Genomic DNA, 14,703 nt, shown 5'->3' on the forward strand with positions numbered 1-14,703 from the left:
GTCACAGTGGCTGGCAGATTTGGAAGGTAAAGGAAGGCGCTGTCTCGATGCAATTGACGAGACATCGCAATTTGCAGGCACAACTGTTTGGGGGTAAGCGTTTCTATCACGCTAATCAGTCAATGGTTGGTTAATTAAAGATGAATAATGTTTTATCGATAAAAAAAATATTTTTGAGCACGGTTCTCAGGACAACACTTACGTTGATACATTTCTCACATCTGCCATTCCTAGTTGTGCTGCAAGTGTAAATTGTGTAATACTGCACTGACCTACAGATTGGTTTTCTGCATCTTGCGTCAGGATTCATGCTTTTATTTATCGCTATAAAACGTATGTAAAAGTCGTAATTTTATATCGGTAAATGATGCTTACTAAACTAATAATAAATTAACCATCAAAGTTAAACTACATTATTAATTCTAAACCAAACACTTGCCTTAAGAGGAAATAGAAAACTATGATACTGTTGATAGCAACAACAAAAACATTTCCTTAAACATGCTAAAAATCCTTAATATGCTGCACAGTGAGCATTCCATCCTTTTAATGTGGATGCAACTCAACTCTGTGAAATGCAATTGAAGCGAGACAATACTTGAAGTCGAACAATAAAGCAGCATTCGACGTTACACAAGTCACAAACATTTGCTACATTGAACTGTAGCGCGCTTCAATGACACCATACATTTACACCTGCCCGAGTGTGCATATTCATTCACGCAAAAGTCAATTGAGACTAAATAACAGTCATGCTTAACGAGGACACAGCAAAGTACAACTTCAGCAACAACAAAAAGTTCACAGTGCTACAACAAAAGTGGAAATGAACGACTGCTGTCAATACGCGCTCCGCATGGGAACCTCTCAGCTCTGTCTCACAGGTGAAAGTTAAAGGCGCAGCCCTGCAAATCCTTGTTCACGCCACCTGCCAGCAGAAGGGCGTCCAACTCAGGGGAGATCCGAGAGTGTATCATAAACGAAGGAACGGTCACGTCACGGCTAACAATAATGCCGGTTGTTCTGCCTCCGAATGTTCGTGGTTGTCCCCCCCTTGCCCACCTTTGCTAACTACCTTGCCGGAACTTTGCGCGAGCGCGTTCCAGTGCGCTCGCAGCGGTTCACCGCAGGCAAGAGCCGAGCAGCGTGTGGGATGGAGAGCGGTCTGGCCGGGCGTGGTCACGGGGACGTGGAGAGGGCCGTGCGAGAGGCCGAGACGGAGATCAGGGGCCTCCACAACGAGCAGGACAGATTCATGCTGCACTACGACGAAAGCCTGCACATCGAGGGTATTCTACACCAGCGCGCAATGCACTCACGCACCCGCCGGGGTTACCAACTCTGAGGTCCGTGTCCATGGGAATACCAGAATAGGGGAGGGCCTATGTACGAATGTTTGTTAAACTGCTTTCTCGCTCGTACGTAAGCCAAGCGTGCTAATCGGAGGTGGACGTGCATGCATCGTGTTGGGTGGTGTATCGTTACACAACTGACAAAAAAAAATCGTGAGTTTAATGTCCCAGGAGCACAGAGAGATTACCCCGGACAGCTGCCTCAAAAAAGAGGACGTTCTGGGGAAACCAGGACAGGTGGCAACACGAGCCCATTGGTGCATCGTCCAATGGGCAGACACAGCCACTGGGAAATGGAAGGCTTCTCTGATGTACACATGGTTGTTGAGCTTGACATATATAAAATGCAATTTGCTAATGGATTCATACTCTTTGGTTCTTTCGGTAAAGTCACGCAGGTATAACATAAATTAAATCACGACGTTTCGGGCACAACACAAGTGGCCGTCATCAGGTGGGACAACCACAGCAAGAAACAATTGCTGAGTGGACACTTGCCTACTACCTACGTGACTTTACCGAAAGAACCAAAGAGTATGGATCCCTGCAGTCACGAAAACTACAAATCTAGATTGCTAATGGATTGACCAATGAATGGACATATGTAAGGACAAGGCACAATAATACTGACCTTATAGGACAAACACGTATATGATGAAGCTAGCGACCTGAAAGATGAAGATGACATGTATACAGTGAGTGGGCATACCTTCAAAGAACTGCAGTAGTATGAATCACTGATTATTATAACTTTTTACAAATTAAATCTTTCTACAATGTAACAATAATCAGTCAGTGACTTGGAATTACTGGCAATGCAGTATCACCAAATGATGGCAGTGGTGCGCAAAACCAAAATAACAAAAAACTCAGCTAATGGAAAATATGTCCAGTTTTTGGTGTACAGTATAAACAGGTAAATGAACAGATAGAGACTGACTAAACTGATACAAGATGGGCACATAAACATTGTCTAGGCATCTACGATTGAGTTAATACCTGATACACTTTACCTGGTCAAGCAATGGGCAGATGGACAGGCAGCTACAAGGACAGAATTCTGGGAGATGCGTTGTAGCATTGATGTTACACAGAGGTACACGTGAACAGAGTAACCATTGGCTTCAACGTGTCTAACACGTGGAAGGAGAGACGATGACGTTTGATGTGATGAACAGCTAACAGACCAGAGTGATCGTAACAGAATAAGCATGGAATGCGTTTGATGATGGTAGAAATACAGAGGTTTGAGCAGGGCAGGCATTCAATCGTTGGACACGTGCATTATATACATCTGATTTTAAAAGTGAATGTACTCAACAGATGCATGTGTTTTAAGAGAACCTGTACATTCTGACTCACTGCTTACTGATGAGTAGAACAACATATGACTTGTCTTAGCCGAGCTGCATTTACATATGCACACATGAATAAATGCGCACAACTGTGTTCCCACAAATAGGAACATTCTGTAGCGCTGCATTTGCAACCACAGAAGTTTGGCTCCAAACTTTCCACGGCGCCAACTGCCGTAGCAAATGCGACTGCTGAGTTGACACAAGGCTGGCCTCCAATCCAGCACCAGTGTAAAAAAACAAAACCATGCCAACAGCAAGTTGTTGAACCACACAACTCTTGCACTGACGCACGTGTCAGGCATAGCCGATCATTAACATGTGTTACGATGTAATCGCAGACATCTCGGTGTTCATTTTGGAAATATCACTGGGGTGACCGCTGGCAAACTAGTGCATTTAATTACGTATTGGAAACTGTGTGATTAGATAGCAAACAGGACGTGCACTAACGCGCACACACACACTCATTGTGCAAAAGCAAAGGTTGAATGGTGGTCACCAAATTGAACTTAACTGTGCCGAGTACGTATAGTATTCACCTCGTGTTTACACTTAATGTGGCCAATTGAGTTAATGTGAAGTTTAATACCGGACGACTTACGTTTTGGCGACCAAAGCAGCGTAGAGAGGTGCTTTTCTTCATTCACGGTTCTGAGCTGGTGGTGAAAATACCCCCTTTCTATGCTGACGGCAAATTGGCCCATAGGACAAATCTTCTTGCCAAATCTACTGAACTGCAGGTCACATATGGGTGGCTCAGTTGCTTTGTTCATTGATGGTGCCAAACAGATAAACTAAATATGTACTTTGGATGCAGTGGTGATTTAAGCGCTCGCCCTACAATTTAATAGTTGTAAGTTAAAATGTTAAAATACCCGTCGTGGGTTCAGTCAACCCATTCGGGGCCACTCAGCATTTCTCTGGAGATGTCTGCATTGGTCATCCTCATGTAAGACTTTGGCCCATGTTAAATACAATATGGAAATGGCATCACTCGATCAGAACCACCGACCGGCATGGGCAGTGCCTCACGGTCGTTTGGGTAAAAACGATACTTTTTTACTTTCCGTTGACTTCATGTGTTCGCGCGTGTTTATATACGAACGTGCATCTGTTCACGCGCGTGCGTGTGTGGTGCGTCCATTCAGTCCAGCTCAGCCATACATCCCCGCTGCAGACCCCAAGTGACCAGCTGAGAGACCAGAGCCTGCGGCAGCGACAAGCCACCCTGGACACCCTGCTGCGGCAGCAAGTGCAAACCATCGTGCAGCTGCGCATGGTACGTGATGCGCCAAGCTTTGCAGTCTCGTCTTGGCTCTGCTATCAACAAATCCTGGCTGAAAACCGTGGTCAGATATTGAAATAGGTTTCCTGCTATTTATCTGCTCAGTATGGAACAGTTGACTAAATCCTCCTTAAACCATGTCGGCCATCAGTGGTGTGGAGGGTTGATATTTGTGTGGATTGAGATAAAGGTGCAGCCCTGCAACCGCTTCCTCATAGCACTGCTGACAGGAGGGGTCTCAGCTAGAGGGAGCTGTATAGAGGTTACTCGGCCTAGGTTGTTTCTCGCACCGTTAGCTGCACATTGTCCGTCCTGCTTGAGTCGTGCACGCTCAGCCCCATCACTCGACACGCTGTGGTAGGAGGAGGAGACGAGGTTTACAGCTCAAAGTAGCAGCTTATGGTTTTGACCGTTGCTCGCCCGCTCAGTGGGGGAAGAGGCAAATAAATACAAAAATTCCGTCGTGCAAAGTAAGTGGTGTCAACAACGCTGTGAAAAAATTTTCGCCTGGCCCTTTACGAATCATCTCGGGGGCCAGTTACGGGAACGTGGAGTACGAGTGGCAGCAAGGTGGTTTCTGAGAACGCCTTTGTTTGAAATGAACTGTACCTAGAGCTTCCGTGGAACCACGAACCTCGGGATTTACTGCCGTGGGAGGGAGTTGACGGGCAGCGTGGTTTGGATGATGCATTCGTGAAAATTTTGGCCCGAACATTTTGTCTGCTCCACTTCAAATTAGGCTATGACAGCATTTTGGAATTTTTTGCTTCGTGTGCACTTCATTAGATGTGTCCGTGACTGTATACATGTTAAGAACGCTGAATAGTTAAGCATCAGTCTATCATATACGATATTCGAACATTTACATGTATACACTGTCTGGTAAATTAAAATAGTTTAGTGGTTGTTTTTATGCAATGGATTAATGATAATGTGCATAAGATTTTTTTCCGACTGATAGCTGCTGGTTCTGAAAATTTCTATAAACTTTCCCTCTGGCAATATCGTCTATATTTCAGTGAAACATCACATTTAACCAGTCATCATTTCCTCAAAGTTACAAGAAGTAGGTGTACATTTAAAAATAATGCACTTTGATCGTAGAACAACACATCAGATTATTGGGCTAAGGTAGCGCTGAAGCATGTATATTCAGGATGCAGAAGATGCATACGATCCACACAATAAATATTCTGACTCTGTTAATAATGCATTATGGGAGTTGATCATCGTAGTTTGTCTTTTATATATATACGCAAGCTAGATCTACTGCAGAGCCCTTTTTTTACTGTTGCATCCATGTGTCTGTCGTACGCAAGCAGGTAAAGTGCGTGATACAAGCAGCCCTGGAAACGCGATTGCAAATAAAGTGCCCAGTGTCTGTCGAGCGCAGTTTTGGCAGGAAGTGGAGTGCGATATCAGATTGTTGTTTGAGACAAAAACAGGTCGTGTGTGCCAAGGCATGGAAACTTTTCCCGTGTGCTGCGTTAAAAACGAGTGATATAAATTTTGAGTTAGGTCGCAGACTTACCGAGATAATCTCGGACAAACCGAAACACGAATCGGCTTCCAAAAAAAAAATTCACGCAGACTGTTGAGCCTGGCACGTCTATGAAATAACGTTATGTTTATCACAGCGAAGCAACAATCATCTGTTATCCCAACACTCACTTTGATGTATGGAGGAATATGAATATGTTTCAGTACGACGTTTCATCTTTAATATCCAGTCAATACCTTTTGGAGATGCGGAGTGAATCACGGAGATAATTCTTGGGAAAGAGTAATGGTGGACAGCTGTTCACTAGATGCTCCATTGTTCGAAGTTGTTTATCACATTTGCACTGTTGAGTGTGTTTCAATTATCATTTAGAACCGGGCCATGGAAAGCACCTGCAAGTGGTGAGAAATTCATAACAAACTATGAAGGCAACATTGGCAGGATCTGATACCCCGACGTCCCACCGCAAAGGGGCAGGCAAGATGTGGTCAAAGCACTTTCCCTTGGCACTGGGCGGTCGGGCATTGCTGAAAGATTTTTCGAAGGCTCTGTCGCGAAGAATGATATACTCCGCACCGATGTCTTTGCTGAGTTGTACAATTGACACAGTGGTGAAGAGCATCGTAAACTTTCATTGAAGGGATGAGACGAAGGGTCCTCATCATTGTAATAAATATGTAAATGCATATTCGCTTTGTAGCATACGGTAAAGAGCACGTCTCAGGCCTCCGCTACGAGCCATGTACGGTTCATAGATTCTCATCTGGTGATAAAGGTAATGGCGGTGGAACGATGGCACGGTGGTTAGTGCTCTGTACTATGAACCTGGTTTGTCCTGAGTTCGATTCCAAGCTTTTGCTGACTTCAGTGGTGAGTGATATCTCAATCAGTGCCTCCCCCTTCCCCCACATTCACAAACCCCTGCTGACTAGCGTGGGGAAGTAAGGTCAAACCATTCTTAGGCCAAACTCTTTTTGGTACACGTAACACATCTTGTGGCGTGAGTTTGGCGAGGAGTTCATGCAACTGGGAGACCGCGCTTCCGTGACGCGCGTCAATGCGATGGATCGTTGATCGGCTTCGGAACACGACCGGGGTCTCCGATAGGCTGACTGACACCAAACACCTCGTGGCACATAGCGACAGTGCCGTCCACATCAACGCCGGGGAGACCAAGGTGGTCAAACATTGAAACTCCTTTATGGTACGTTAGGCTAAATGGGAGCTTGCTAACAGCACCTGCCTCAACAGTCTACAACGACTAAAGCAAGGACATCTTTATCTTTTTTTATACATATGGATGTTTGGATGGTGGTGATGATGACATTTATGCCACTGCTAATCATGTTGATACTGTTACCGATGATGATAATTATTATATTGATCATTGCTGCTGATGATGCTGCTGGTGCTACTGACGATGGCGATGATTATCATATTGATTCTGCTGCTGAAGATGCTGATTATGATAGATGCAGCGTGTTGTCTGGGGTGACAGCGTATGTATGTGTGTATGTTGTTCTTCTTACGCACCGTACGTAGCCAACCATGATAATCTGAGGTGCGGGGGAAGGACAACACACTGATGCACAGCGTCACAGCTGTACTGCATGAGTAACGTGCTCTTGATGGCCTGGGTTTCAGCCTGTCCCTGATAACTTGCAAATCACGCCATAATGCCATTCATGTTTACTATCAGGTTCGCACGAAAGCAGAAGTAAAGGCAATGCCAGCGTTTAAAAACCATGATTTCATTTAATTGAAAATATGGTATTAAACCTATTCCCCGTAGTTATATAAAACGCGTTTTGCGCAGTTTATCTGTGCACTGTATGTGTACAATGCGTAATGTATTATTTAATAACTGGAAATGTAATTTCGTCAAATTACAGTGGAAACCTGAAATTTAAATAACTGACTAAAATTGAATTGCAACAGAAACGATTCGTAGTAAAGTTTCCTGTAACGCAGTTCGCAACGTATTTCTCCTGTAAAGCCCATACTGCTCAAGGCTTTCAGGCCGTTGGTGGCAGCAGCGCCTTGTTTACACAAGAAGCCCGATTTCCCCCCATCACATCTCTGGGAGACAGCAACCACATCAAACCCGCACGTTGACTGATTCATGACTCTGCGGCTCCCTGACCCAGGAAAGGCATCTGTCACGCGTTTTTTTGTGTGAGGCAGCCGCTCAGTGATGAGGAAATGACTATAAAAAGTAAGAAAAAATATATAATGTACCTAATATCGTGATAAGTACATGTCATGCCCATGTTCAGCACGCTTTTGTGTCAGCCAACTGCCAATCCACTGCCGGATGAGGGCCTCTCTCCCCACGCCTTGCCGGCCGTGAGGGATATTTGACCATACTTCATCTCGCTTGTTAGTGTGCGTTGGTGAAGGTGGGGCGAGTTCAGAATAATGGGGGTTTTCTGCATTGCACTTTCCTGCCTATTGCGCACGGTGATCAACTATTGCAGCACTATCCAGGATAAAACCTGCTTAGTTTTTGGAATCTATTGAGTACGGGTGCAGTGTGGGAGATTTGGTTGCGGGCCAGTGACGATAATTCATCACAAATTCTGCCATTGTGTCTCGGTAAATTTTCTCACTATTATAAAATTCATAATACCGTAAGCTGAGTGTCAGAAATTCCATCTGTGGCAATTTTAGTCTTGCCACGCAGCTTTTGCTATTTTGTCGGTCACACGTACGACCGCCTCTGAATTCCAGGCCAACCGTCCCACCGATCACTCAGTGCCTGGGGTCTGTGAGTCACTGCCACCTGCTGCTCAATAGGGAACTGCAGCTTTCTGTAATTCGACTGCCTTGTCACACACAGCGAATTTCAGGGACCGCAACGGCACAGGGATAAAAATATAATACTGGTAGGACCTCCTGGTTACACCAGCTCACAGGGGATTATTGTGTCCGTCCGTCCGTCGTGCAGGGAGGGGCTGGGTGGGGAGGGAGGGACTGGGTGGGTGGGTGGGGAGGGGAAGGTGGGGATGGGCTTGGTGGGGAGGGGCTGGGTGGGGGGTGGGAGGGGTGGGGCTGGGTGGGAGGTGGGAGGGGTGGGGCTGGGTGGGGAGGGGCTGATCAACCCGTGGTGCCCTTATAAAACTCAACGTTTAACCTACTCACGCCGGCTTGTGCCCGCCCTCACAGTTGGCCATATTTGCGGAATACACCACGCCGCCATTGACCCTGGCCATTGACCGAGCAACCCAACGTTCCTACTAGCTCCCTCCGCAGGAGGAATGTGTTTAGAGTGCCATAGTCACGGTGACCAAACGTTACACGGTATCTTGACGTATATTTAATATGCTGCTGCTGCTTGCCTCAAGCATACCTTATTCCAAAGCATATACTCCGTAATTGTTCAGTTACAGGCCAGTGTGTGTTAATGATGGAACGTGGTAAGGGAGTTCAGGTTGCCACAACGATCAAATTATTTACAATGCAAAATATTGAAGCACTAATTTTGAGGATATGGAAGGCAGAGTGTGTAGTTGGTATTAATTGTGTTAGTCTATGAATAATTACAGAGAATATAACGTAACAAAAAACAAAGTAATTACATTAAAATAAATAAACAAACACGTTTGTAGCGACATCACTGAAAGTGTTAATTTAAAATGCCATTTGCTGTTGTATATATCATCACTCCACATGATTTACTTAAAAATATATATTTGACGAGGAAATTTGATGCACTTTTGAATCTTAGCCTCTTTCGATGATGTCATAGAAATGCCTTTACATGTTTAAATAATATTCATATTGAACTTGAGAGGTTTCGCGCAAAAATATACCGACCCAAGTGAAACCTCACCAGCCCTTGGGCCTTTGTGATAAATGCTTCCATTGCCCAGAAGAAGAAAAAAACCTCGTTCCGGCGTAATACTTTTATTTTTCAGGAGACATCATTTTTGTGCACATGGGACAAAACCGACTGGCACGTATAAATGGGGGTTACACTCAAACTCCACTCACCGTGTGTGGATTTCTGCTTCACGCTCTGTCGGTGCGTGATAGATCCTTCTAGAATTACTAGAAAATGCCTTCATTCCTGCCGAAACTACTGCCGGTTTCCGATACCGGGTTAAATTCACATCCAATAGCTTCCCCATTGCGAAAATTTAATCCCACATCTTCGTACCCAATTGTCATCCAAACACACTTGCTCTATGTACTTCTCGAGAACCTCCATGCTCTGCAGGTGGGTCTCTTGTATATATCATGATTCCAACCCCACAACTAAGTCATTGGTTTACAGGCACACTATCACCACTTAACTTCGTTTAGCTTTTTTGTTTCATGAGTTCAATGACTTTTCATTACCAAAGGGAGATAGGTGGCATATATCGCTAGTTCATCAAACTGGAATATATATATCGTGGCAAATGACCAACTCTCTGCAACAATCCGAAACACTCAATGACTCAATAACGGGCTTGACTCACACTACGGTTATGAGGTTGAACGTTCAAAACTCAACCAAGGATCGACTCAACCCATCATCCTTCTGAGGCTCATACATTTGGTACCACTTGTGCAATGTCAATATTGGCCATCCTAGAGATAAACTGGGCCCTACCATGCGAATTTGAGAATTCACATCATCAGCTCGGTCGCGATTACGGATGGTGCCCCGCCCCAATGCTTATTGAGCACAGACACACTGTGACTTTGCTATGGACTCTTTTAGCATTGCCCCTTTTGAGCCTCGGTGAACTCTGCGTGGGCCCGTGTGATTATTATTATGGTTGATTGCTCGTGTGACGGCTGCGTGCAGACCGTGGTGGAGAGGCTGCAGACGTGCACGATGCTGCTCAACCAGATGCTGTCGTGTCTCCTGGAGGACAAGCTGCCGCAGTGGCAGCGCAAGCAGCAGCTGGCGGCCATCGGAGGCCCTCCCGAGGGCAGCCTGGACGCCCTGCAGGAGTGGTATGCCCATCGATCCAAAAGACCATGCATGTTAGGGTTGCCACCTGTGTTGGGTTTTCCAAGGATCGTCCTCTTGTTGTGGAGGTAGCCGGTGTATGACATCTGTGAGTGTGTTCCCCGGATATGGAAAAGTCCTGGTTTTCGTTAGTTTGCGTAATAATATACCAGTCGAGGCAATGGATTTACATGGAGCTCTCCCCTCTACAGGTGTTAAGTAGTTGTTGCTGTTGTAGACGGAGGTACTCGGAGACGGAGGTGAGTTAGGGGCTTCCGCCAGGGTTTATCAACAAGTATCACTATAAAGGGTTCCCTCTTCACCCCTTCCACTATCCCCGATCCTCCAGTGACCCCGCTTACGTCACGGGGTCTCCCTTAAATACCCTCTGAGGCGAGACGTCACGTGCACTGCCCAGCGTGTGCGACCCCACGTCCCGTGATGTCACCGCACCGGACAGCGCACGCGACGCCACCACTCTCCTCTACTCCTCTACATCACCCCCCCCCCCCCCCCCGTTAAAAAAAAACAGCCGACCCGGCTGCAAGCACCCCGCAAGCGGGGCCCCACACCGGACCGAAGACCGAATATTCACGAGTTCGTGTGCCTGAAGGTATAACCGGCTGCTAGAAACTAAACCTTAGGGCAGCACGGCCCCTCAAGCAGAACAGCAACAACAAAAAAACAAAACAAATAGACACCGAAGGCCTCATCCGCCGGATAGCGCCGAACGGGCGCCAGGGGCTGGGCCCGCTGAACGGCCATCAGGGCCGTCACCGGAGCCTCATCCCCCTCGAGCGGGTATGTGCTGCTGGCCCGCTCCCCCGTATGATGTCCGCCTCCCGTGCAGGTGGCCCGTCAGCGGGCAACAGGCCCACCGCCGTGGCCTCCGGTGACCGGGGGGTCTCTGTCGGCCTCACTCGGGAGGGGCCTGGGGGCACACACACAGGTCGGACGTCACCTCCGTCAACGAGACCCAGCCGGTCAGGCACGCCGGACACATCATCAGCCGGCCGTTCCGGAATTGGGGGTGGATCCCCCAGGGTAGATGGAACATAACGTTTGAGCCGGGACGGGTGCACTATCCACTGCCGGCGACCGAACCGAATCCGGACGCATTGCGGCCGGTGGACCTCCACAACCTCCACGGGGCCCTGCCAAGGGCGATGCAATTTGGCCGATGTGCCAACGGGGACCTGGGGACAATGCAGCCACGCTTTTTGACCCGCTACCCACGGGAGGCCAGCTGCCTGGTGTTTGGGCAGCCGCTCATTAGCCGCCTGCCGGCTTGCGGAATTCTCGGCAGCGGCCTGTCGCGCCTCACGCAGCCGGTCAAGCGCGACCCCTTCTTGGAGGAGCCAACGTCCATCTGGACGTGCACCGGGGGCTCCGGTTCCCTACCGTACATCAAATAATAAGGCGAAAATCCCGTGGAGGCATGAGGGGCCAACCGATACGCCGCCAAGACCCCCGGGACGAACAGGTCCCAGTCTGACTGGGACGTGTTCACCTGGTGGCACAGCATGGACGTAAGGGTGCGGTTCAAGCGCTCTACCATCCCGTCTGACTGGGGGTGGTAGGGCGAGGTGTGGATTTTCTTGGTGCCAAGGAGGTCACACACCTCCTTGAGCAACCTAGACGAGAAATTCCGCCCCTGGTCAAGCAACAATTCTTCCGGCAAGCCCTTGTCAAACACGTACCCCTGGACGAAGGCCTCGGTGATAGAAGAGGCCGACTGATCGACCAAATGGCCATGCCGTGGGCCAACGTGTGAGGTACTCAACGCCCACCAAGAGGTATTTGTGGCCACGTTGGGATGCAGGGAATGGCCCCAAAATGTCGAGCGCCACGAGCTCATTAACGCGAGAAACCCGGATGGACTGCAGCGGGGCCCGGTCCCGGACAACTGGGGCCTTGCTCCGCACGCAGTCGTGGCAACCCTTCAAAATCAGTGCCACGTCACCCTCAACACCCGGCCAGTAATAGTCCCGCTTAAGTGTCAATAAGGTCTTGTGGTAGCCAAGGTGCATAAGCTTCTCGTGAATGGCTCGGGTTAATTTACCACGCAGGCTAGTGGGCACAACCACACAATAACGTTCCAATTGGGCATTCCAACGCATGAGTAGTCCGTCATGCACGGCGATCGCCGGGGCAGCCGACAAAGCTGAGCTCCAGGCCTTATGTCCGACACGGCGCCGTAGCTTCAGCAGAGAGGAATCCTCCATCTGCAAGCCGGACCATACCTCCCGGGGAAGTCCAAGGCCGAAATCCGCGGGCGCTGCCGCACCTGGAGGGGGGTCCGCCTCGGCCGACGCGACCAACTGGGCCGCGGCGTCCCCTGGGGCCTTGCAACGGCTAGAGCCCAGGGCGCAAGCACACCCGCCGCCTGCCGGCAATCGGGATAAACCGTCTGCATTTCCATGCTGTGTCCCCTTCCTGTGGATTACATCAAAGGGGTAATCCTGGAGCACTTCGAGCCAGCGAGACAGCTGACCCAAGGGCTGACTAATCTTCAGCGAATATTGCAGGGCCGCGTGGTCGGTTCGGACCGTAAACAGCCTACCGTACAAATATGGTCTATACAACTGAACAAAATAAACTATGGCCAAAAGCTCCCTCCGGGTCACACAATATCGCTGTTCCATTGAGGACAGAATGCGACTGCCATAGGCTACCACCCTCTCAACCCCGTCGACCACCTGGGCTAGGACAGCCCCAATTCCCGTGTCGCTGGCATCGGTATTGAACAGGAAGGGTTTCGTAAAATCCGGGTACCCCAAGGGCTGCGCATCCGCCAAGGCCGTGCGAAGCACCACAAAAGCCGCCTCCTCCTCCGCGCCCCAGTGAAACCTTTGGCCTTTGGCGGAAAGGGCGTGCAGTGGCTTCGCAATGGTCGCAAAATCGCGTACAAACCGGCGATAGTACGATGCGAAGCCAACGAAGCTACGCACCTCCGCGACAGATGTGGGAGTCGGCCACGTCCGGACACAAGCCGTTTTATCCGGGTCCGTGGCGACACCTGACGTGCTAACAATGTGTCCCAAATACCTCACCGATGGTTGTAGCAAGTGGCATTTCTGGGGTTTGAATTTCAAGCCAGCAGCACGCATTTTGACGAACACCGCCTCAAGGCGTTGCAAGTGCTCGCCAAACGTACGGCCAAAAACAATAACGTCATCCAAGTAGATTAGACAAGACTCCCACTGCAGCCCCGCCAAGACCATCTCCATGAGACGCTGGAAGGTGGCCGGGGCCGAATGGAGACCCAAAGGAAGCCGATTGAACTCGAACAACCCCTGGGACGTGCGGAACGCTGTTTTGGGTCTAGAGGCCTCATCCAGTGGCAATTGCCAGAAGCCGGAGAGCAAATCTAAAGTTGAAAAGAACCGCGCGCCCGAAAGGGCGTCCAGGGAATCATCCATGCGAGGCAATGGATGTGCATCAGCCACCGAGATCTTGTTCAATCTACGAAAATCGACGCAGAACCGGAGACTCCTGTCCCGTTTCTTGACTAGCACAATGGGGGCACCCCAAGGGCTAGTAGATGGGGAGATGATGTCCGCCGCCAACATTTCCTCGACAGCCGAGCGGACATGATCTTTTTCCGCTGGGCTAAAGTGGTGGGAATTAAGTCGAATAGGGGCCGCGTCGCCCGTGTCTATGTGGTGGTTCAAAAGAGTAGTGCGACCCAGATCAAACTGACTTTGGCTGAACACATCGGTGAACCGCTCGATGAGGTCGCGGAGTTACCGACGTTCCCCGGAGGACAACGAGGCATTCTCGTCGCACAACGTGGCGATCCATGATGCGTCGGGGTCCCCCGTGCGCATCACGCCCGCCACGACCCCTCCATCCGGGGCAGCGTTCTCGGGTGGAGGAGCCGGGGTCGCGTGTGCCAGGACGGCGCCGGCCGGGACTACGACCGGCAAGGGTCCCGAATTGAGGACCTGCAAAAAAAGGTCCTGGCCCCCCGACACGGCTGTCAAGGCGCCCACCAACCCCTTCGTCCTTGAAAAGTAGCTTGACGGGGACAGGAGGATACCCGTCTCCGTGGAGCCCATTTCGAGCGGTTTGCGCAACCTAAGGGATATCAGGATTTGTGACGCCGGTGGTACGGTCACCGGCACTTTATTCAAGGCCCGTACACCGGCGACCAAGGGAGACAGGACGGTAGGCGATTGTAGGAATTTCAGCCGCCTCCCTGACGGCATTTCCACACAGCGCTGGTCAACGAGAATTCGGATGGGCATCCTAGACAAAAAGTC

At 49.3% G+C, this 14,703-nt stretch overlaps 1 protein-coding gene across 1 annotated transcript in view; it reads left to right on the forward strand.

Moving 5' to 3' along the window:
• The first annotated feature begins 1,153 nt into the window (after positions 1 to 1,153).
• The window catches only part of LOC144934226 (signal transducer and activator of transcription 5A-like), a 37,741-nt gene continuing 24,191 nt past the window's right edge, over positions 1,154 to 14,703 (forward strand). The window contains exons 1-3 of the mRNA XM_078859839.1: positions 1,154 to 1,289; positions 3,859 to 3,989; positions 10,292 to 10,443. Of these exons, the coding sequence (XP_078715965.1) occupies positions 1,154 to 1,289; positions 3,859 to 3,989; positions 10,292 to 10,443 (419 nt within the window). The remainder of the gene's footprint in view (positions 1,290 to 3,858; positions 3,990 to 10,291; positions 10,444 to 14,703) is intronic.

This window comes from Lampetra fluviatilis, chromosome 1, assembly GCF_964198595.1.
Source record: "Lampetra fluviatilis chromosome 1, kcLamFluv1.1, whole genome shotgun sequence".
NCBI classification, from domain to species: domain Eukaryota; kingdom Metazoa; phylum Chordata; class Hyperoartia; order Petromyzontiformes; family Petromyzontidae; genus Lampetra; species Lampetra fluviatilis.